This window comes from Pteronotus mesoamericanus, unplaced genomic scaffold (genome assembly GCF_021234165.1).
Source record: "Pteronotus mesoamericanus isolate MK-2021 breed Mesoamerican mustached bat unplaced genomic scaffold, CSHL_Meso_final contig_58, whole genome shotgun sequence".
Taxonomy (NCBI): Eukaryota; Metazoa; Chordata; class Mammalia; order Chiroptera; family Mormoopidae; genus Pteronotus; species Pteronotus mesoamericanus.
This window is the reverse complement of record NW_026555205.1, coordinates 8,320,460-8,344,940: the sequence shown is the minus strand read 5'-3', so window position 1 is coordinate 8,344,940 and position 24,481 is coordinate 8,320,460. Positions and strand designations below refer to the sequence as shown.

Here is a 24,481-nt window from a genome sequence, read left to right as displayed (position 1 = left end):
CTGATGATCCAATTTCAATTTTTTGCATGTAGCCGTCCGGCTCTCCCAACACCATTTGTTGAAGAGGCTGTTATTCCTCCATTTTATGCTTCTGCCCCCTTTGTCAAATATTTGATGCCCATAGAGACCTGGGCTTATTTCTGCGCTTTCTATTCTGTTCCACTGGCCTATGGGTCTGTTCTTCTGCCAGTACCAGATTGTTTTGAGTATATTGGCTTTGTAGTAGAGTTTGATGTCCGGTATTGTGATCCCTCCTACTTTGTGTTTCTTTCTCAAAATTGCTGTGGCTATTCGGGGTCGTTTATGGTTCCATATAAATTTTTGAAATGTCTGTTCTACTTCTGTGAAATATGTCATTGGTATCTTAATAGGGATTGCGTTGCATCTATAAATTGCTTTGGGTAGTATGGACATTTTGATGATATTAATTCTTCCAATCCATGAGCACGGTATATGCTTCCATTTATTTGTGTCTTCCTTCATTTCTTTCTTCAATGTTGTATAGTATTCTGCGTACAGGTCTTTTACCTCTTTGGTTAAATTTATTCCGAGGTACTTTATTTTTCTTCTTGCTATATCAAATGGGTTTTTTTTTTCTGATTTCTTCTTCTGTGTCATTTCTGGTGTGCAAAAATGCCTTTGATTTCTGAATATTGACTGTATCCTGCTGTTTTGCCAAATACACTTATTAGGTTGAGGAGTTTTTTGGTAGAATCTACAGGGTTTTCTATGTACACTATCATGTCATTTGCAAATAATGATAGCTTTATTTCTTCCTTTCCTATTTGGATGCCTTTTATCTCTTTTTCTTGTCTGACCACTGTGGCTAGGACTTCCAATACGATGTTGAAAAGAAGCGGTGAAAGTGAACATCCTTGTCGTGCTCCCGATCTTAGTGGGAAAGCTTTTAGTTTTTGCCCATTGAGTATGTCCATCATTACTTTTTCAAACAGGGTCTCTTTCCCTTGATTCTCTTCTCCTTCTGGTATCCTTACTATACACATATGGATATTATTACAGTTCAGGTTGTCCTGCATTTCCCTTAAGGCCTCTTCATTCTTTCTGAGTCTTTTTTCATTTTTCTGGGAGCTTTTTCCTACATTTTCCTCCAGCTCAGTGATTTAATCCTCTGCATCATCTAGCCTGTTTTTGAGTCCTTATACTGTGTTCTTCCATCAGAAATTGTATTCTTATTTCCTCTTACCCTTTGCTGATAGTTTCTATGTCCTTTTTCATGCTGATATATTTTGCAGTAAGTTCCTCATAGTTTCCCTGTGGTTTTTGTAATTCTCTCTGAGCTTACTGAGCTCATTGAGCTTCCTTAGAACCATTGTTTGGAAATCAATATCTGATAGTTTACTTACTACTATTTCATTTAGTTCTCTTTGTGGGGATTCCTCCTTTCCCTTTGATTGGGGTGTGTTTCTTTATCTTCCCATTATTTAGGATACTCTTCTTTCTTGCTTCTGCTTCTTAACTTGATCTGTCTTGATTTCCTGACTTTATGGTGTGAACTTCTATGGTTGGTGACTGCTGTTTTTACTTTCTGGATCTGCCTCTGATGATGTCAGATGTTGACCCTGACTGACTTTAGGCGGTCTGTTCAAGACTTCCAGGAATCTACTGTTTGTAGCTGTCACCTTCAGCTATTAATCTAGTCACTCTGTACTCAGAAGGCCACCTTAGACAGCTCAGGGCGGGGCAGAGTCCTTCCTGGAAGCGGGGTTATTTGGTGCTCTTAAGCTGCTGCCATATGGTTGAGGAGTCCGCACTGGTATCCCACCGGCTACTCTCTCCGTTCTCTCCCCTCAGCCTGTGTCCCCAGTCTCTCCTCAAGTGTCTCCAGATCTCTCTGCACTCCTTTAGCCAGGGATCTACTCTCTGCGGCTGTCACTCTGCATTCTGCAGGTAGCTTAGACAGCATAGGGCAGGGTGGAATCACACCTAGGGGCAGGGCTATTGGGTCCTCTGACGTTGGTACTGCTCAGGGGGTGTAGTCTCTGCCTCACTAAGATGGGTGCTACCGCATGGGGGATGAGTCAGCACCATGATTCGCCCAGTGTTCTCAGTTCTCTCCCCAAAGCTTCCTTCCCCAGTCTCTCCTCCCGCATCTCTAGCCCACTCTGCCCCTGCCTTTGACAGAGACCAGGGTAAGTGGCCGCAAATAAAAATTTATGCATTGGCCCTTTAAACAGCATCTCCAGCCACCCGTCTCTGGCAGAGAGCAACCCTGCCCTTTTTCTCAGTTGGCTGTTTTCTGTGTACTTTTGGGACCCTGACGCTGTGGGCTAGAGATCCCCACTTTTGATTTAGACCCCGCTCTTCTCATGGGGATCCAACTGGCCATTTCAATATCCTTCTGGTGCTGCCGGCCGTGGGTGCCCCGCCCGCCTTCTCAGGTCTCTACCACATTCCTTACCAGTTAGATTGCGCTAAAGCCGATTCTTCTGGCTCCGAGATTACAAGGCTCTTCTCTCGCTAGTATTCAGTTATTTGTTCTGGGTGATTTTTCCACAATTTAGTTGTAATTCTAGGTTGGTCCTTAGGGGAGGTTACTGGGACTTCCATTCACTCCTCCGCCCCCTTGAAAATCCCTCTGGTGGTTTTTGATTTATTGATGTTAGCCATTATAACAGGTGTGAGATGGTATCTCCTTATGATTTTAATTTGCATTTCTCTAATGATTAGTTACATGGAGCCTCTTTTCATATGTCTGTTGTCCATCAGTATGTCCTCTGGCTAAGTGTCTATTCAGGACTTTTGCCCATTTTTCAGTTGGGTTATTTGGATTTTTTCGTGTTGACCAGATGTATAAAGGATACATGGTAATGGGAAGCAGGGTTGGGACTGACTTAGAGGTGGGGCCATGGACCTCGCAGGTGTGAGCAATGTGGAGAAATTTGGGAAAACTATAATTGAACAAGAGTTAAAAAATAAAAAAAGTTCAAATAGAATGAAAAACTTTGGAAATTATCTTTTTTATTTTTTATTCCTTTTTATATTTTTTAAATTTATAAATTTATAAATTTATAATTTAATCCCACCCCCACCCCCCACTCCCACAGTCAATTCCCACTCTGTTGTCCATGTCCATGGGTCATTCATACATGTTCTTTGTCTAGTCCCTTCCCCTTCTTTCCACTATTGTCCTCTTTCCCCATTCCCTCTGGTCACTTTCAGTCTGCTCCATGTTTCCATGCCTGTGGTTTATTTTGTTTGTTAGTTTATTTTGTTAAACAGAGTCCACTTATAGGTGAGATCATATGGTAGTTGTCTTTCACCAACTGGCTTATTTCACTTAGCTTAATATTCTCCAGTTCCATCCTTGTTGTCAAAAAAAGATAGGAGTTCCATCTCTCTCTCTCTCTCTCTCTCTCTCTCTCTCTCTCTGTCTCTCTCTCTTTCTTTCTTAAACACACATTGATTTTATTTATTTTTAAATGTCAAAGTTAATAATAAAATATTTAAAAAATTAAAACCATTATAAAGTCTCGGCAATTAAACCAACATGACACCAGAACAGAAATAATCAAGTAGATCAAGGAAATGTAATGAGCATTCTAGAGACAAACATATATATATATATATATATATATATATATCTGTCTAAAAATGTAATATATGATTAAGTTGGTATTTCAAATCAATGGGTAATGCAAGGCTTATTCAACAAGTAGGGTGCATGGAACACTATTACTTGAAATAAAACAAATATAGAGCCCTATTTCACACATTATACAAGAAATGTTCAGGTGAGTTAAAAATCAATATGCACAGTCTAAGGAGTTTTAGGAGAAAATACAAACTAATATTTTTCTTACCCTGAAGTAAAATATTCAAACCCAGATGCTATAAAGTAAAATAATGACAATATGACTATATTAAACACTGAATACTGTACAGTAATATACATATAAAAAGAGTTAAAGGACAAGTAATAGAACAGGAAAGAATTGGCAACACATCTAAAAAAGGGTTAATGGGTTTTTGTTTTTGGTTTTTTTTTTTTTTTTTTTAGGGAAAAAATTCTACAAACATTTAATCAAAACATGGATAAAGAATACCAAACAGTCATTTAATACTTTTTAAAAATAATACAAATAGGCAAGAAATATACATAAACAGGTTCAATTGCAATAAATAATAAAGGAACAATTAAAATAACACATCATTGTCACAATCAGATTAATTTGTATTAAAAAATATTGGTAATATCAAGTATTGACAGCTGTGAAAGAAACTGAGTATTCATAGACTCTTTTTCTTCATCTTAAAGCAGCCCCTTTACCATATTTTCCACTGCTGGTTTGGTGGAGGTGTATTCTTTTAGCCTTCATTGTCTGGGAGATTCCTTATTTCACCTTCCATTTGAATTGAGACCCTTGCTGGGTAGAGCAGTCTTGGCTTCTGGCCTTTGCTTTTCATGACTTAGAATATTTCTTGCCACTGCCTTCTGGGTTACAGTGTTTCTGCTGAGAAGTCATCTGCTAGCCATATTGGGGCTCCCTTATGTTACTACCTCTTTCTCCATTGCTTGCTTTAGGATTCTTTGTTTGTCTTTGATATTTGCCAGTTTAATGATGATGTGTCTTGGAGCGGGCCTCATTGGGTTCCTCTTGAATGGGACCCTCTGCGCTTCCTGGACTTGGGTGACTTTTTCTCTCCTCCACTTAGGGAAGTTTTCCATCATGACTTTTTCAAACAGGTTCTCTATCCCTTGCTCCTCTTCTCCTTCTGGTATCCCTATTATATGGATATTATTACGTTTAAGGTTGTCCTGCATTTCCCTAAATGCCTCTTCATTCTTTTTGAGTCTTTTTTCATTTTCTTGCTCTTTCTGGGAGGTTTTTTTTCTTCCTTGTCCTCCAGCTCACTGATTCATTCCTTGGCTTCATCTAGCCTTCTTTTGATTCCTTCTACTCTATTCTTCAATTCAGAAACTGTATTTTTCATTTCCTTTTGCCTCTTGTTGATAGTTTCTATGTCCTTTTCATGCTGATACAGTTTGCAGTAAATTCCTCATAGTTTCCCTGTAGTTTTTGGTAATTCTCTCTTAGCTCACTGAGCTCATTGAGCTTCCTTAGAACCATTGTTTGGAAGTCAATATCTGATAGTTTACTTACTACTATTTCATTTAGTTCTCTTTGTGGGGATTCCTCTTTTCCCTTTGATTGGGGTGTGTTTCTTTGTCTTCCCATTATTTAGGATACTCTTCTTTCTTGCTTCTGCATCTTAAGGTGATCTGTATTGATTTCCTGACTTTGTGGTGTGGACTTCTATGATTGGAAACCACTGTTTTTACTTTCTGTATCTCCCCTCTGATTATGGTAGATGTTGACTCTGACTGACCTTAGGCAGTCTGTTCAAGACATCCAGTAATCTACTGTCTGTGGCTATCTCCTCCAGTTGTTAATCTAGTCACTCAGCACTCAGCAGGCCGCCTTAGACAGCTCAGGGCAGGGCAGAGTCCCTCCTGGCGGCAGTGTTATTGAGTCCTCTCATGCTGCTGCCGAATTAGGGAGGAGTCAGCACTGGTATCCCTCTGGCTATTCTCTCCATTCTCTCCCCAAACCTCTGTCCCCAGTCTCTCCTCAATGTCTCCAGACCTCTCTGCGTCCCCTTTAGCCAGAGATCTACTATCTATGGCTGCCACCCTGCCTTCAGCATGCAGCTAGAAAGCACTTGAAGTTGAATCCCACCTCAGGGCAGGATGATTGGGTCCTCTAATTCTAGTGCCACTCACGAGGAGTGGTCTCTTCCTGAGCAAAATGGCTGCTGCCACGTGTGGGATGATTCTGTACTGAGATCCCACTGGCTACTCTCTCATTTCTCTCCTCAAACCCTTTCCCCCAGTCTTCCTCAGGTGTCTAGCCCACTCTGCCCCTGCCTTTTCCAGAGACCAGGGTTATTGGCTGCAAATAAAAATTTATGCCTTGGCCCTTTAAACAGTTCTGTGTGTCTCCAGCCGCCTGTCTCTGGCAGAGAACAACCCTGCCATTTTTCACAGCTGGCTGTTTTCTGTGTACTTTTTAGGCTTTGGTACTCTAGGCTGGAATTTCCACTTATGGTTTAGACCCTGCTCTTCTCCGGGGACTCCAACTGGCAATTTCAATATCTTTCTGCTCTTGCCACCCGTGGGCACCCCACCCACCTTCTCAAGTCTCTACTGCCCTCTTTACAGTTAGATTGTGCTAAAGCCAATTGTTCTGTCACTGAATTTACAGGTCTCCTCTCTCGCTCTTGTTCAGTTGTTTGTTCCAGGTGATTTCTCCACAATTTAGTTGTAATTCCAGGTTGGTCCTGGGAGGAGGTCAATGTGACTTCCACTCAGTCCTCCGCCATCTTGATTCTCCTGGGTATTACCTCTTTATCAGCTCTATTAGTGAATATGTTCTCAGATTCTGTGGGTTTTCTTTTTATTTTGTTGATGATTTCCTTTGCTGTGTAAAATCTCTTCTGTTTGGTGTAGTCCCATATGTTTTTTTTTTCTTTTGTTTCCCTTTTCTCCAGAGATAAAACCTTTAAAAAATTTCTGTGAGCAATGTCTGAGATTTTCTTCCTGACATATCCTATCTTCTAGGATTTTTAGGATTTTGGACCTAACATTTAAAGTCTGATCCATTTTTAACTTTTTCTCATGTGCGTTCTAAGTAGGTGGTCTAGTTTCATTTTTTTGTTTGTATCTCTCCAGTTTTCCCTGTACCTGTTATTGAACAAAACATCTTTAGCCCATTGTATGTTCTTGCTTATTCTGTCTAATATTAATTGACTTTAAAGGTGTGGATTTATTTCTGTTCTCTCTGTTCTGTTTCATTGATATGTGTGTCTGTTTTTATCCCCATACCGTGCTGCTGTTTTGAATACTATCACCTTATTATAATTGGAAAGGAAGTAGTAAAACCTTTTTTATTTGCAGATGACATGATTCTATACATAGATAACCCCAAAGATTCTACCTAGAAACAACTACAACTGATAAACGACTTCTGCAAAGTAGCAGGATACAAAGTTAATATTCACAAATCAGTTGCATTTTTAAATGACAATAATGGCCTAACAGAAAGGGAAATTAAGAAAACAACCCCATTCACAATTGCTTCAATAAGAATAAAATACCTAGGCATAAACATTACCAAGGATGTAAAATATCTGATAGGAAAATTATAGGACACTGAAGAAAGAAATTGAAAAAGATACAAATAAATGAAAGCACATCCTATGTTCATGGATTTGAAGAATTAACAACATTAAAATGTCCATACTAACCTAAGCAGTCTATAGATTCAATGCAATTCCTATCAACATTCCAATGACATATTTCGCAAAACTAGAACAAATATTTCTTTTATTTTTACATATTTTATTTATTTTTATAAAGTGGAAGGAAGGGAAAAAGAGAAGGAGAGAAACATCAGTGAGTGGTTCCGTCTTGCTTGCACCCCACTGGGGACCTGGCCTGCAACCCAGGCATGTGCCTTAGACAGGGAATTTAACCAACGACCCTTTGGTTTATAGGGCCATACTCAGTCCACTCAGCCACACCAGCCAGTGAAAGTATTTCAAAAATTTATATGGAACCACACAAGGCTCCACATATCAATAGCAATCCTGAGAAAGAAGAACAAAGTTGAAGGAATTATGCTACCTAATATTCAAACATCCTTCATTTTAACTCTTTTGACTTACACACCATCCCTAGTCTCCACTATATAAATAAACTTAAGGATTATATTTCCCTTTAAAAATATTTAACCAAAGCTAGTCTCTAATTGTCAAAGAAGTCATATTTGAAACAAAAATAGTTTTTGAACCTGTTTTACAGTGATTGATTATTTCCTGAGATAAGAGATTATAGACAAAAGAATACAATCATCCACTCCCCCTACGCTTCTCTGTAGTATTACCATCCCACTTAATGTCTGTTCATGCCTGTCTGTGATTATTCGTTGTAATGCTGTTGAATATCATGTCAAGAACTTTCTATGCTGTCCCCCTGTCCCAATCCCATGCCAAATACATGCTGCAAATTACTGGTATCAACTTTTGATATGATGACGACGGTGATGATGAATGTGTTTGAGTTACTGTCCATTCCGTGTATTATATCTTAGCTAATTTAAAATTTTCTTTGGTCAGCCTTCAGCAAACTTCTGTGGTATGTAATTATCCTGACTGCCCCTGTATTTTCTGTGCTTAATTTAAAGTTCCTGTGTTTTCATCATTACAACTTTTTTTCCCATGGGAAGAATAATTGGCTATGACCCCAGCTCTCATGAGAAACCATTTTTTTATTTATTAATTTTTTTTATTTCATTATAAACATTTTCAAATGAGCACAAAAGTGAAAGGAATGATACAATGAACTTTCACATATCCGTCACTCAGATTTTGAATTATCAAAATTTTATATTTACTTCATCTATTCCTTCTTCATGTCCTGAAGTATTTTAACCTAAATCTCAAATTCGTGCCATTTCACTTATAAAAACTTCAGAATCCATCTCTAAGTAAGTGGACACTTCATACAAAAACCACAGTGCCATCGTTAGTCAAATTAAAAGTAATCATCTAATACTCAATCTATAATCACATGCCCTCACTTGGGTTTACACTTATACTCTCTGTTATCTCTTTCTTGTCCTAAAACCAGTTCGAATTATTTAATTTGTTTTACTAAGCCCTATTCCCCATCCTTCCTGATAGTCTCCCCAACATTCCAATTACTTTTAATTATTCCACTTACCCATGGTGGAGGAAATGTTTTACCTTGAATTTTCTGCTTTAAATTATCTATCGCAAACAATCAATACTGAGAAAGTCTTAGGAGTTTTTGTTGTGTTTTGTCATGTGTATGCTCTAGGGAAAACCAGGATTTGGGCTACCTGGGCCACCTGGGCCTCCAGGATTACCAGGTTTCAAAGGAACACTTGGTCCAAAAGGGGATCGTGGTTTCCCAGGACCTCCAGGTCCTCCAGGACGCACTGGGTTGGATGGGCTACATGGACCAAAAGGTATGGAGGATGTTGCTACTTTTCAATTTTCTTTCAGCTTTTACAGACATTGAAACTGTTGGGAAGCTTATGGGTAATAAGTCCAATTAACTGGAAAATCTGTGATGCCACTCTTGTCAACTACTTTTTTTTTCATTCTTCATTGATATTTTTTGTGTTTTATTTCATTGAATAAATGATACAATCATATATGTGTAAAAGTAACACTGAGAAGTCTTTTTACCCCATCTCCATCCACTCTTTTCCTCCCCATTCTTCATGTAGCCATTTTTAGTTCTTATTTAGTTACTTCTAATGATCCTTCAGGCAAATACAAACCTTTCTCAAAAGATAGTGTATGACTTTTTGACATTTTGCACTTCACTTATTTCACTTAAATTATATACTAAATATCACTCCATATCAGCACATAAATATTTCAATTTTTAAAAAATAGCTGACTGATGTTGAATTGCTTGGGTATACCATAGTTATTCTATCAGTTACTAGTTACTAGATTGAGTTGGTTAACTTATTTTCTTATTGAAAGTAATCCCATAGTGAATAAATTTGCATACATGTTATACCATATTGATACAGGTATGATAGAATAGTGCAAATAAAAATGGATTTTCTGAATTGAAGGATAAATGCATCTCTAGATATTGTTATATTCCTCTTCATTTGTACCATTTTACAATCTCAGCAGCAATACATGAGTTTTCCTGTTTCCCCACAGCATTGATAAGTAGGTTGAAAAACTTGGATTTTTGCCAACCTGATGGACATAAGTAGGTACCTCTACATAGTCTTTTAAATATTTTATTGTGAAAATTTTCAAATACAGAAAGAATTGTACAATGAATACCCTTTATCCACCAACTAGATTCTACAATTAACATTTTATCTCTGTGCCAAAAATTTTTAAAAATTTCTATGTACAACAATGAAGAATTTTAGAGTGCCTACTATATACATATCATCGATTTTTTACCATCAACATTCTATATACATGATTTGTCATATATTTATCCATTTCTTCCTCTATCCATTCACTTATTCATTGATGCATTTCAACATAAATCGAAATTACATACTTCTTCCTAATTAATTCAGCATGCATGTCATCACTACAATTCTATGGCTGTCCTTTCTCTTTTAATATAAAATTTACATTTAATGAGACACACAAATCTTAAGGGTACATTTGGTGGATTTTAACAAACACCTTTGTAACCAAACTCCTATCAAGATATAACCCCAGCCCTGTATAGGTGGCTCAGTTGGTTGGAGCATCATCCCATTCACCAAAAGATTGTGGGTTCGATTCCTGGTCAGGGCTTGTACTTGGGTTGTAGGTTGGATCCCTGGTCACGGCTCACATGGGAGACAACCAATCTATATCTCTCTCTCACATCAATGTCTCTCTCTACACCCCCCTTCTCTATAAAATCTATAAACATATCCTTGTGTGGGGATTTTTTTAAAAAAGATATAATCCCAGAAATTTCTCTTTGGCTCTTTCCTCAGTCCTTACCCCAACATCCACAGTGACAACTATACTGTAATAACACTTTTTTATTGTTGTTTGATTACAGTTGTTCCCATTTCACCCCCATTACTCTTCCCTGCCCTACCCACCCCACAACATCCCCTTTCAATCCTCACCCGATTGTCATTGTCCGTTGGTCCCTTATACATGCTCCTTGACTTGACCCTTCCTCTTCTTTTCCCATTATCATCCACCCCCCTCCCCTAAGGTCACTGTCAGTTTGATCTTCATGTCCATGTATCTGGTTCTATTTTGCTCACTTGTTTGTTTTGTTGATTAGGTTCCATTTATAGGTGAGATCATATGGTAGTTATATTTCACCACCTGGCTTATTTCACTTACCATAATATTCTCCAGTTCCATCCATGTTGTTGTTAAGGGTAGGAGTCCTCTCTTTCTGCTGTGTAGTATTCCATTGTGTAAAGGTACCATTGTTTGTTGATTCACTCATTTACTGATGAGCACTAAGGTTGCGTCCAACACTTGGCTACTGTAAATAACGCTCCTATGAACATTGGGATTCATAAGTTCTTTTGAAGAGGTATTTCAGGATTCTTAAGGTAAATTCCCAGTAGTGGAATTTCGAGGTCAAAAGGCAGTTCCATTTTTAGTTTTTTGAGGAAATTCTGGCTGCACCAGTCTGCATTCCCACCAACAGTGTACTAGGGTTCCCTTTTCTCCACAACCTTGCAAGCACTTGTTGTTTGTTGATTTGTTTATGATAGTCATTCTGACCGGTGTGATGTGGTATCTCATTGTGGATTTAATTTGCATCTTTCTCATGGCTAGGTGCTGAGCATCCTTCAACATGTCTCTGGGCCCTCTGTATGTCCTCCTTGGAGAATTCTCTGTTCAGGTCCTTAGCCAATTTTTTAATTGGATTGTTTGTCTTCATGGTGTGGAATCATTAGAGTTCTTTATGTATTTTGGAGATCATACCCTTGTCTGAGGTATCATTGGGAAATATATTTTCTCATACAACTGGTTCCCTTTTCATTTGGCTGATGTTTTCTTTAGCTGTGCAGAAGCTTCTTAATTTGATGAAGTCCCATTTGGTTGTTCTTTCCTTTATGTCCCTTGCTCTAGGAGACATATTGATGAAAATATTGCTGCATGGAATATCTGAGATTTTCCGGCCTATCTTCTCCTCTGGACTTCGATGGTGTCATGACTTACATTTAAGTGTTTTTTCCATCTTGGTTTATTTTTGTGTATGGTGTACATTGGTGGCCAAGTTTCATTTTTTTCCATATAGCTGTCCAGATCTCCCAATACCATTTGTTGAAGAGGCTATTGTTACTCAATTTTATGCTTCTGCCCACTTTGTCAAATATTAATTGATCATAGAGACATGGGTTTATTTCTGGGCTCTCTATTCCATTCCACTGATCTATATGTTTGTTCTTATACCAATACCAGACTTTTTTTAATTACAGTGGCTTTGTAATATAGTTTGATGCCAGGTATTGTGATGCCTCCTACTTTGTTCTTTCTCAAAATTGCTGCAGCTATTTTGTTTTTTTATGGTTCCATCTAAATTTTAGAAGTGTTTGTTCTATATCTGTGAAATACATCCTTGGTATTTTAATAGGAGTTGCATTGAATTTATAAATTGCTTTGGGTAGTATGGACATGTTGATGATGTTAATTCTGCCAATCCATCAACGTGGTCTATGCTTCCATTTATTTGTGTCTTCCTTAATTTCTTTCTTCAGTGTTGTGTAGTTTTCTGAGTACAGGTCTTTTATCTCCTTTGGTTAAGTTTATTGCTAGGTACTTTATTTTTCTTGTTGCTATAGCAAATGGGGCTTTCCCCTAATTTCTGTTTCTGACATTTCATTGATGGTGTACAAAAATGCCTTCAATTTCTGCATATTGACTTTGTATCCTGCCATTTTGCCAAAATCACTGATTAGGTCGAGTAGTTTTCTGGTGAAGTCTATTGGGTTTTCTGTGTGCACTATCATGTCATCTGTAAACAATGACAGTTTTACTTCCTCCCTTCCAATTTGGATGCCTTTCATTTCTTTTTCTTGTCTGATTGCTGTTCAATCAAATATAATTTAAACATGTCTATCAACCACCTCAAATAATTTTTGTCTGGCATCATTTGCCTAAAAGAGCTCCTTTCCCTTGGATTACTTTGATATGGTTGTCAAATATCAAATGACTGTATCTGTGTGGGTCTATTTATGTCCTGTCAACTCTACTCATCTATTTTACTATCCTTACGTCAGTACCAACAGTTTATAATACAATGACTTTACTGTAAGACTGAATGTCAGTCGTATAAGTCCTTCCGTTTGGTTCTTTTTAAAAAGTTTTCTTTTGACATACTAGGTCCTTTCTTTGATTTTGTGTCCTTTGCTCATTTCTTTATTGGTTTCTTTTTCCCTCTTGATTTTGATTTTCCTAATTATGTATAATATAATTAGCCTAGCTCTTTTGGCAATTATTTTTTCCTCTCTGGTTTGTAAGGAATTGGACTCTCCTGGCCAATACTTTTGCTCCCAGAGAATGACCTGAACAGCTTCATGCCCCTGAAACATGTTGGATTAACTCCAATTAAACAATAAGGCAGCATCACCCAACTTATACATGATAGATTCTGCCAGCAAAAGGCTCATGTTAGCCCAGTGCAAATTCTCCTTAGATCAAGGGCTCTGTCTTCAAGCAAATAATTCTGGCCAGCTGTAAATGGTAACATTCAGTTAGTGTTCCCCACCAATTACTTCCCCAGCTCAGACCTGTGACCACAAAAATTGCAGATAGAGATATTCCAAATGGTAATATGTGGCAAACAGTCTCTATGGGAATTACTCAATCACTATACTTTATAAAAATGTCCTTAAAGCAGCGGTTGGGAAGAAATGGATTGAAACCTATTTTAAACAGCTTCTTAACTGGCATGCCACTGATATTTGAAAAGATGTATAGGATCCCCATATCCTATTAGGAATCATTCTCAAATATTAAACCCCTATTGAGTTCTTAAGGTTCTAGAAGAAAAAGTATGTGGGATTTTCTGCCATGTAATGCCTTCATCCTTAAACATTTATTATATTCTTATTCTGTGCCAAGTACTACTTCAATCAGTTGAAACACAAAGGCATATACTCTGCTCATGAAGATCTCAGAGACTTCCCTCTATTGTAATAAAATTGAGGTGGCATCACTATGATAGTAGTCATTTCAATGGGAATTTTTATGAATATTTATCACTGATGTTTTGGATCAGTATACCACAGTCAAAACTCAGCAAGCAAGCCACAATAAAATTTCACTGGTATACATTGTATACCAGTGGCAGGGAATTAGAACTTTGTAACCAAACTATAGGAGAGATTGATGCATGACTCTTCAAGCAACATAGTGACCAATAATAAATTAATAAAGCTAATACCCATAAAGAAATAACTATAGGAGAAAGAAAATGTGCTTAAGAGTGAACATTAGAATCAGATTAAACAAAAAAAGAAAATAAAGAAGGTACCTTTGGAAATATTCAGTTTGGCTTATGTTACTTTTGTTCGGAGCCTCATCTAAGATGTCTTAGTAGGCTTCATATTGGAAGTAACACTTGAACTGAATCTTTAAGGAACAATGTTCCAGGTAGCTGAGATAATGATATAATGTGCAAAAATATCGTTGTGATGAATAGAATGATGTGTTTGGAAATATTGAGAGAAATAAAAAATAAAATACAACTTGCAAAAATCTGTATCATGTCTAGAAATTAATGACAAATTGTGCCTAATGTATTTACAGAAAAAGTAAAACTCTATAAGCAACATGAAAAGAGGTAGAATTAATTTGATGATAAATTATGTGTGTGGTTAAGGGGACTCGATGATGTCTTCCTAAATTTTCCTGTAAATATAACACATTTTCAATGAGAATTCAAGTAGGACTGTTTTGTAAGCACTTGGCATAACTGGTTCTGAAACATAATGCTTACCAAACATGTAATAAAATATATGATATATTGGAGGAACACCGGGTCAGTGATAGCAACCTAGCGGCTCCCTCCCCTCCCAGAGCAGGGAAGTCCCAGACCTATGCCATGAGAGACCTGGACACCTAATGTTGCTGGGAGGATAAAAAGACATTAACACACAGCCATCAGTGTACCCTAGCTGGGGCAGCAATCACCAGCTGGGACAGTACCAGAGAAATTGGGGAGCCAACTGACACCTGGAGCTGGGAGAAGAGATGGGCTGCAGCTGGCCGTGACCCAGACAGACTCTGAACTGGTCAGGTAGTTGGACTGTGTGGAAAGCCGGGTGCTTTTTAGGAGAGGCAGGTGGCACCCAAAGGGACTTTTCTCAAAAGGTGCACTGAGCCACAGTGAAGGGGCCTTGCGCACATATGGAGGCAGGGCCAGTGAAGAGGTAGGAGTGCGAGTGCAATTTGCTCCCACTCAGGGTGTCTCACGGAATGATCAAAGGGCAGCAGGGGCTCGGAGAGGCAGCATTGCCCAAGAGACTTTTTTTCCATAGGGGAACAGAGCTGCCATGCCAGGACCTCATGAGCACAGAGGCCATGCCAACAAAGAAGAAAGAGGGTGGGCACGATTTGCTCCTACTCAGTGTACCTCACAGACTTATCAAAGGGTTGCAAAACAAGGTGGATTATTTGCGTCAGCCTGGAGAAAATGTGCAGGCTGTATAGTACAGGCCACAAAATGCTCTGCAGGCATGGGCTAGAAATTGGGCACCTGTGATTATTGTAGCCCAGGCTGAGCCCGATCCTTTTGGAACAGCAGGAAAGGAAAAAATGGGGCAGAGGCCCCCTCTGCCTGCAGGATCCTGGAAGACCTGCAAAAACAGCTCGGCAGGTTTAACATCACCAGGGAGCTGCTGCTGCTGCTTCCCCCCACCCCACAAGAGTAAGACAGTAAGACCTGGAGCTGTGAGAAAACCAGATTCAGATCCAGAAAGAAGTCAGAAGGTGGACATTAACAGCTGCGACATATTTCACTTTGCTCACCTTCAGAACTTGCATTTTTTTAATTGTTAATCTTTGTGTTTATTTACATTTTTTTGTTTTTGCTTTGTTTTTGATTTCATACATATTTATGCCTTTCATATTTCATTTTAATTTTTCTTCTTTCACTTCACTCATATTCCAAATAGCACACTGCTCTTGACCTTTTACTTTTTATTCTTTTCATTAAGATTATATATTTTTTATCATACTATTGTTATTCCAAATCACCCACAGCACCGTTCCCTGGTCTTAATCCATTTCACCATCTTCCTGAGATTTATTTCTGTGTGGTTAACTTTATTTTCTCTCAAACTGTGCCAGGTTTCTATCCCTTACCCACTATTTCTCCTCCATCAAACCTCACATAAGCACTCTGATTTCTTAAGTCAGCTCACATTCTTTCTCCTTTCTAATAAGAGTCTTATTTCTTTTCACCTTTTATAAACACTGGCTAATTGGGTGACATATCATGGTTATTGCTGTACTTCTCCACAGGAACTCCTATTTGTTCACTACTTGTTTGTACTTTTAATCCCATAGAATACTCTCCCGCTGTCTTAACTCCATTTAGCCTTCACCCTGCCCCTGATCAGTTGAGTGAGGAATTTTATTTCATGGTTTTCTCTCTCCCTTTTTTTCCTTTATTCCCCCTCTCTCAACCTGAGCTTTACTCCTTACTCCTATTTGTTTGCTTCCCCCATCCTCTCAAAATCATTTTTCTTTAATGTAGACATCTCATAATCACTTTAAGCTTTTCTATAATATTCTTATTCCCATTCCACATTTATTAAAATTCATTCAGATGTCATTGCTCTCGGTCCTGTTGTGGTTTTTCTGCAGTTTTGCTCCCATTGACCCAGTACCTTTTCAATTTTACTTCAAACCTCATAGTATACTCTTCCCTTTACTTACCTCATTGGTCCCATCGCCCTTTCATGTTTTACTTACATTGTAAATTTTGCTCTCTCCCTTTCTTCACCTCGTTTTTATCCCAACTCATATCAATTCTCCTCCCTCTTACCACACTACATTTTTCACTCTTTTAGTCATCTCATATCCTTTCACATATTTTATAATATGCGCAACCTCTCTTCACCTTTATTAATATTAGTTCAATTGTAGTTGAAACTGCTGATGTGGTAGGGGGATTCTTTTTGCTGGCATAGTTTTAGTTGTTTGGTAATACTCCTTTGTTAACCAACACCTGTACAACAACATACAAGGCAAGATGGGAGTTGTGAATAGCAGGAAACCTGGTGGAGGAAGAACCCACCAGCAAAAGTGCCACCAACAGATAAAGCCCAAGAACAACAAGAGAGCCCACACAAAAGGAACAATGGGCCACCCTAGAGCATCCAAACAAGGAGATCAAAGAGACCACACCACTGAATACCACAGAACCCCTACCACAGAAGTTCATGCTACAAAGACAGCTGGCAAAGCAGAGCACCTGGAATCACAGAAACAAACAAAAAGTGTCCCCTAAAATGGAGAGACAAAGAAAGAACCCGCAATCGAAAGGAATGGAAGATTCTCCAGTAAAAGAGATAAATGAAATGGAGGCAAGCAAACTATCAGATATAGAATTGAAGAGAATGTTTACAAGGATATTCAAGGAAGTCACTGACAGCTACAAGGAACGGAGTCGGAACTAAAACAGTGTGAAGAAGGAAATAGAAACTATAAACAAAAGCCAGGAAAAAATGAAGAGTACAAAATCTGAAATAAAAAAGTACACTAGAAGGAATTAGAAGCAGGCCAGATGAAACAGAGAACTGAATTAGTGAGCTGGAATACAAGGTAAAAACAAATAACCAGGTAGAGCAGCTGCACGAAAAAAAAAAAAAAAGACTCAAGAAATATGAAGGTAGCTTAATGGAACTGCAGGGCATGAAATGCAACACCATTCAAATCATAGGAATATCAGGAGAGGAAAAGAAGCCAAGGGATTGAAAACCTGTTTGAAAAAATAATGACAGAAATCTGGCCCAACCTGGAGAGTGGAAAAGCCACACGTCTTCAGAAAGCACAGAGGGTCCCAATCAAGACGAACCTAGAGAGCCCTACTCCATGACAAATAATTAAAATGCCAAATACTAAAGACAAAGAAAAAATCTAAAAGGCAGCAAGGAAGAAAGAGGAGTAATATGCAAAGGAATCCAGATAATGCTAATAGCTTATTTCTCATCATAAACACTTCAAGACAGAAGGGAATAACAAGAAACATTCCAATTTTTTGCATGTAGCCATCCAGCTCTCCCAACACCATTTGTTGAAGAGGCTATTATGGCTCCATTTTATGCGTATGCCCCCTTTGTCAAATATTAGATGCCCATATAGACCTGGGCGTATTTCTGCGCTTTCTATTCTGTTCCACTGGCCTATGGATCTGTTCTTGTGCCAGTACCAGATTGTTTTGAGTATAGTGGCTTTGCAGTACAGTTTGATGTCTGGTATTGTGATCCCTCCTACTTTGTGTTTCTTTCTCAAAATTGCTGCGGCTATTCAGGGTCGTTTCTGGTTCCATATAAATTTTTGAAATGTCTGTTCTATTTCTGTGAAATATGTCATTGGTATCTTAATAAGGATTGCGTTGAATCTATAAATTGCTTTGGGTAGTATGGACATTTTGATGATATTAATTCTTCGAATCCATGAGCATGGTATATGCTTCCATTTATTTGTGTCTTCCTTCATTTCTTTCTTCAATGTTGTATAGTATTCTGCATACAGGTCTTTTACCTCTTTGGTTAAATTTATTCCGAGGTACTTTATTTTTCTTCTTGCTATATCGAATGGTATTTTTTTCTGATTTCTTCTTCTTCTGTGTCATTTCTGGTGTACAAAATGCCTTTGATTTCTGAATATTGACTGTATCCTGCTGTTTTGCCAAATTCACTTATTAGGTTCAGTAGGTTTTTGGTGGAGTCTACAGGGTGTTCTATGTACACTATCATATAAAAAAAAAAAGCGCCAGGATCATCTTCTGTCCTATTGAGCTGACTCTGAGGGGGTGGGGCTGGAAATGGAGTTCATAATAGATCATTCCTACATGAAGAAGCCTCCATAAAATCCCACAGTATTGAGTTTGGAGAGCTTCCAGGTTGGTGAACACATACGCATTATCAGGAGGGTGATGTACCCCAACTCCATGTGGATGGAAGCTCCTATGCTTGGGACCCTCTCAGACCTTGTCCTATGTTTCTCTTCATCTGGTTGTTTGTCTGTATCCTTTAATAAACTGGAAATGTAAGTTAAAAAAAAAAAGAAACATTCCAAGTAATGAAAAGGAAAGCCCTGCAATCAAAAATGCTCTACCCAGCAAGGCTCTCATTTAAAATGGAAGGCGAAATAAGGATTTTCCCTGACAAACAGAAGCTAAAAGAATACACCTCCCCAAAACCAGTACTGCAAGATATGCTAAAAGGACTACTTTAAAAAGAGGAAGAAAAAGAGAGAGAGATAGAGAAACACAGGTACAAAGTGGGGGAAATGAGTAAGTACCTATCAATAATAAATTTAAATGTAAATGGATTAAATGCTCAAATCAAAAGACATAGTGCAGCTGAATAGATAAGAAAACATGACCTGCACATATGCTGCCTGCAAGAGACCCACCTCAGAACAAAAGACCTACAATGGACTGAAAGTAAAGGGTTGGAAAAAAATATTCCAAGCAAATGGACAGGGAAAGAAAGCTAGGGTAGCAACACTTGCATCAGACAAAAATAGACTTCAAAATAAAGGACATAAAAAGAGAAAAGAACACTTCATAATACTCAAGGGAATACTTCATCAAGAAAACATAAACATTGTAAACCTATATGCACCCAATATAGGAGCACCCAAATGTATATGGAAACTTTTGGAGGACTTCAAGAAAGATATAGAAGGCAAAACGCTGATAGTAGGGGATTTTAACACCCCGCTGTCAACAATGGATACATCTTCCAAACAAAATATCAAGGAGGATATTGTGGAATTGAATAATGCCCTAGATCAAATGGAGTTAACTGATATATACAAAATCTTGAATCACAAAGAAGGAAAATGCGCATTCTTTTCAAAAGCACATGGAACATTTTCAAAGAAAGACCATATGATAGGACACAAAACAAGCCTCAACAAACTCAAGAAAACTGAAATTATATGAGGCATTTTCTCAGACCACAAGGACCTGAAACTGGAAGCCAACCACCAGAAAAAAAATGAAATCCAAATTCTTGGAGATTGAATAGCATGCTATTAAACAATGAATGGGATAATAATGAGATCGATGAAGAAATCAAAATGTTTGTGGAAAAAAGTGAACACAACAACAGTTCAAAACCTGTGGGATACAGTGAAGACAGTCCTGAGAGGGAAGCTCATAGCAATATAGGTCTACCTAAAAAGCATAGAAACATTTCAAATAAATGACCTAACCCTACATCTACAAGAACTGGGGAAAGAACAACAAACAAGACCTAGAGCTAGCAGAAGGAAGGAAATAACCAAGAAGAGAACAGAATTATATGACATAGAGACTAAAAGAACAATTCAAAGGATAAATTAATCCAGGAGCTGCTTCATTGAAAAGATAAAATCAACAAGCCTCTAAGCAGACTCATCAAGAAGAAAGGGAGAGATGTCTCAAATAAATAAAATCAGAACTGACAAAGGAGAGATTACAACTAATTCCAGAGAATACAAAGCATTATATGAAATTACTAAAACAATTATATGGCAAGAAATTTGAAAACCTCAATGAAATAGACAAATTCCTAGAAAAATATAACCACCTAACACTGAATGAAGAAGCAGAAAGCCTGAACAGACCAATAACAGCTGATGAAATTGAAGCAGTAATCAAAATCTCCTGGCACACAAAATCCCTGGAATGGACATTTTCACAGGAGAATTCTAGAAAACATTTAAGGAAGAGTTAACTGCTGTCCTTCTCATACTATTCCAAAATGTCCAAGAAGAGAGAAGACTCCCAAACTCTTTTTATGAGGACACCATCAACCTAATCCCAAAACCAGATAAAGACCCTACAAAGAAAGAAAACTACAGGCCAATTTCACTGATGAACATCAACGCTGAAATCCTCAACAAGTTATTGGCAAACCGCATCCAGCAATACATTCAAAAGATCATCCACCATGATCAAGTGGGATTCATCCCAGGGATGCAAGGGTGGGACCATATTCTCAAACCAATAAATGTAATACATCACATAAAGAAAAGACAAAAACCACATGATCATATCAATAGATGAAGAAAAAGCATTTGATAAGTTACAGGACCAATTTATGATAAATACACTCAGGGAAGGGGGAGAAGAATGAGCATAACTCTTATCAACAAGATAACTCTTAATCAACAAGATTAAGACCATACATGAGAAACCTACAGCCATATAATACTCAACAGAAAAGAAAATAAGAGCCTTCTCCCTAAGATCAGGAACAAGACAAGGGTGTCCGCTTTCACCCCTTCTATTTCACATAGTATTGGAAGTTCTAGCCATACTGATCAGACAAGAAAAAGAAATGAAAGGCATCCAATTTGGAAAGAAGTAAAACTGTCATTGTTTGCAGATGACATCATAGTGTAAATAGAAAACCCTCTAGGCTCCACCAAAAAACTACTTGACCTAATCAGTGAATCTGGCAAAGCAGAGGGATACAAAGTCAATATTCAGAAATCGAAGGCATTTTTGTACACCATCAATGAAATATCAGAAGCGGAAATTAGGGGAAAAATCCCATTTACTATAGCAACAAGAAAAGGAAAGTACCTATGAATAAACCTAACCAAGGAGGTAAAGCACCTGTACACAGAAAACTATGCAACACTGAAGAAATAAATTAAGGAAGACACAAATAAATGGAAGCATATTCCATGTTCATGGATTGGCAGAATTAACATCAACAAAATGTCCATACTACCCAAAGTAATTTATAGATTCAATGCAATCCCTATTAAAATACCAGGGACATATTTCACAGATATAGAACAAACATTTGAAAAATGTATATGAAACCATAAATGACCCCAAATAGCTGAAGCAATTTTGAGAAAGAATGAAGTAGGAGGCATCACAATACCTGATATCAAAATATACTACAAGATTACTGTAATCAAAACACTCTTTTTGGCATCAGATCAATGGGAAAAAAAATATCCCAGAAATAAACCCATGTCTCTATGGTCAGTATTCAACAAAGAGGGCAGAAGCATAAAATGGAGTAACAATAGCCTCTTCAACAAATGGTGTTGGGAGATCTAGACAGGTATATGCAAGAGAAATGAAAGATGGCCACAAACTTAACACCGTACACAAATGTAAATTCAAGGTGGATAAGAGATTGAACTATAAGTCACAACACCATAAAAGTCATAGAGGAGAACGTAGGCAGGAAAATCTCAGATATTCCTGACAGCAATATTTTCATCATTATGTCCCCTAAGGTAAAGTAATGTAAAAGAGAAAATAAAGAAATGGGAATTCATCAGATTAAAAAGGTTCTGCATGGCAAAAGAAAACATCAGCAAAATGAAAAGGGAACCAACTGTATGGGAAAATATATTTTCCAATGATACCTTGAACAAGGGTATGATCTCCAAACTATATAAATAACTCAAATGTTTCCACACCAGGTAGACAAACAATCCGATTTAAAAAAATGGGCAAATGACCTGAGCAGATGCTTCCCCGGGGAGGACTTAGAGAGGCCCCAGAGACATGTGAAAGGATTCTCAGCATTGCTGGCCATCAGAGAAATGCAAATTAAAACCACAATGAGATACCTCTTAACTCCATTCAGAATGGCCATCATAAACAGATCAACAAACAATGGGTGCTGGCCAGGCTGTGGAAAAAAGGGAACCCTAGTACACTGTTGGGAATGCAGACTGGTGCAGCCACTTTGGAAAACAGTGTGGCATTTCCTCAAAAAGCTAAAAATGGAACTGCCTTTTAACCCAGCGATTTCACTACTCAGATTATACACTAAGAATCCCAAAACACCCATTCAAAAGAACCTATGCACCCCAATGTTCATAGAAGTACAATTTACAATAGCCAAGTGCTGGAAGAAACCTAAGTGCCCATCAGTAAATGAGTGAATGAAAAAATATGGTACATTTATACAATGGAATACTACACAGGAGAACGAAAGAGCTACCTTCGCGACAGCATGGATGGAACTACAGAGCATTATGCTAAGTAAAATAAGCCAGGAGGCAAAAGACAAATACCATATGATATCACCTATAAATGGAACCTAACCAACAAAACAAACAAGCAAGGATAATATAACCAGCAACATTGAAAGAAAAAAGAAATCAACAGAGTCAGTAGGGAAGGAGGGAGGGTGGGCAGGGAAAGGGAAGAGAAGAGTCGTCAAGGAACATGTAATAAGGACCCATGGACAAAGCCAAAGTGGGAAAGGACTGGGGAAGGAAGGTGGGGGAAGGGGGCAGGGGAAAGTGGTGGTGGGAAGGTGGAAACAAATGTATTTGAACAATAAAAAAAATAAAATAGTAAATAAAGCTGAACTAACAAGAAAAGAGACAGACTCACAGATAGAGAGCCAGCTGACAGATCTGAGAGGGTATGGCTGGGGAGTGTAGGGATCGAGCAGAAAAGAGAAAGGACTTACGGACATGGACAACAGGGTGTTGATCACATGGGGAAGGGGTGGGTGGAGTTGGAAGAGAGTATAAGGTGGATAAATAATAATGGAGATAAAATACAATAAAGAATAATGTCAAAAATGTATATTTTTAAAAAATTATGAGGAAACAAGGGAAACCAGGAAAGATAGATTTTTGTGACCCATTAAGATTATAAAATTTTGGCAGTTCTTTTTAATAAAATAAAGTACCAGATAGAAAATTGGGATATTGTAAAGCCCAATATCAGGTGATCTTCAATTGAAATTGACTTTTCATGATTATTCAACTGTCATGGGCCATACTAGGCATAGCCTTCATGTAGAAGATTACAAGGATAAGATCTACAGTATTTTAGCAGGGCAATGTCAGAAGTATCTCTTCAGCATAACTCTTCAACTTTGACATTTATAGAACATTCCATATAACAAGAGCAGACAACATATTCTTTCTGAGTGCACACATAAACCAAAATCGGGCCCATTAAACAAACTTTGGCATTTTATGCCAAAACTTTGGCAAATCTGTAGAATGCAAAGTTTGGCATTTTAATTAAAAAACTAAAAATACTAAAATCATATAGTAGAGTCTCTTACCATTTACACATTTAACAAGAAATCAGTAATTTCTGTCTGAAAAAACCCTGACATATTTAAAAACTAACCAAAATACTTCCGAATAATCCGTTAATCAAAAGGGATATCTAGAAAGTATTTTTAATTGTATTTTTTCTATTACCATATCCACCTTAAGCCCCACTGTCCCCCGACAATCGCCACACTGTTACTATGTCAATGAGTGATTTTTCTTTTTTACTAGACCCCTCCACCTCCTAATGCTCTTATAGCTGTCATTCTGCTCTCTATCTATGAGTCCGTCTCCATTTTGCTTGTTAGTTCTGTTTGTTCATTAAATTCCACATATGAGTGAAATCATGTGGTATGACTGCCTTATTTCACTTAGTATGTTCTCCAGGTCCATCCATGCTGCTGTAAATGTTAAAATTTTCTTCTTTTTTCAGCAGAGTAGTATTCCATTGTGTAAATTTCCCATAGTTGTTTTTTCCAATCATCTATTAATGGACAGTTGGTCTGCTTCCATGTCTTGGAAATTATTAAAAACTCTGCAGTTAACATCGGGGTGCTTATGTTCTTTCAAATAAGTGTTTTGAGTTTCTTCGGATATATTTCCAGAATTGGGAACTCTGGCTGAAAAGGCATATCCATTTTTAATTTTTAAGTTTTCTTCATATTGTTTCATATCCCACAAACAGTACAAAAGTGTCCCT

General features: G+C 37.8%; 1 protein-coding gene across 1 annotated transcript in view; it reads left to right on the top strand.

The window, feature by feature from the left end:
• Positions 1–24,481, top strand: part of COL4A5 (collagen type IV alpha 5 chain) — a 432,611-nt gene that overhangs the window by 304,384 nt on the left and 103,746 nt on the right. Inside the window, exon 29 of the mRNA XM_054580374.1 lies at positions 8,861–9,011. Within this exon, the coding sequence (XP_054436349.1) occupies positions 8,861–9,011 (151 nt within the window). The remainder of the gene's footprint in view (positions 1–8,860; positions 9,012–24,481) is intronic.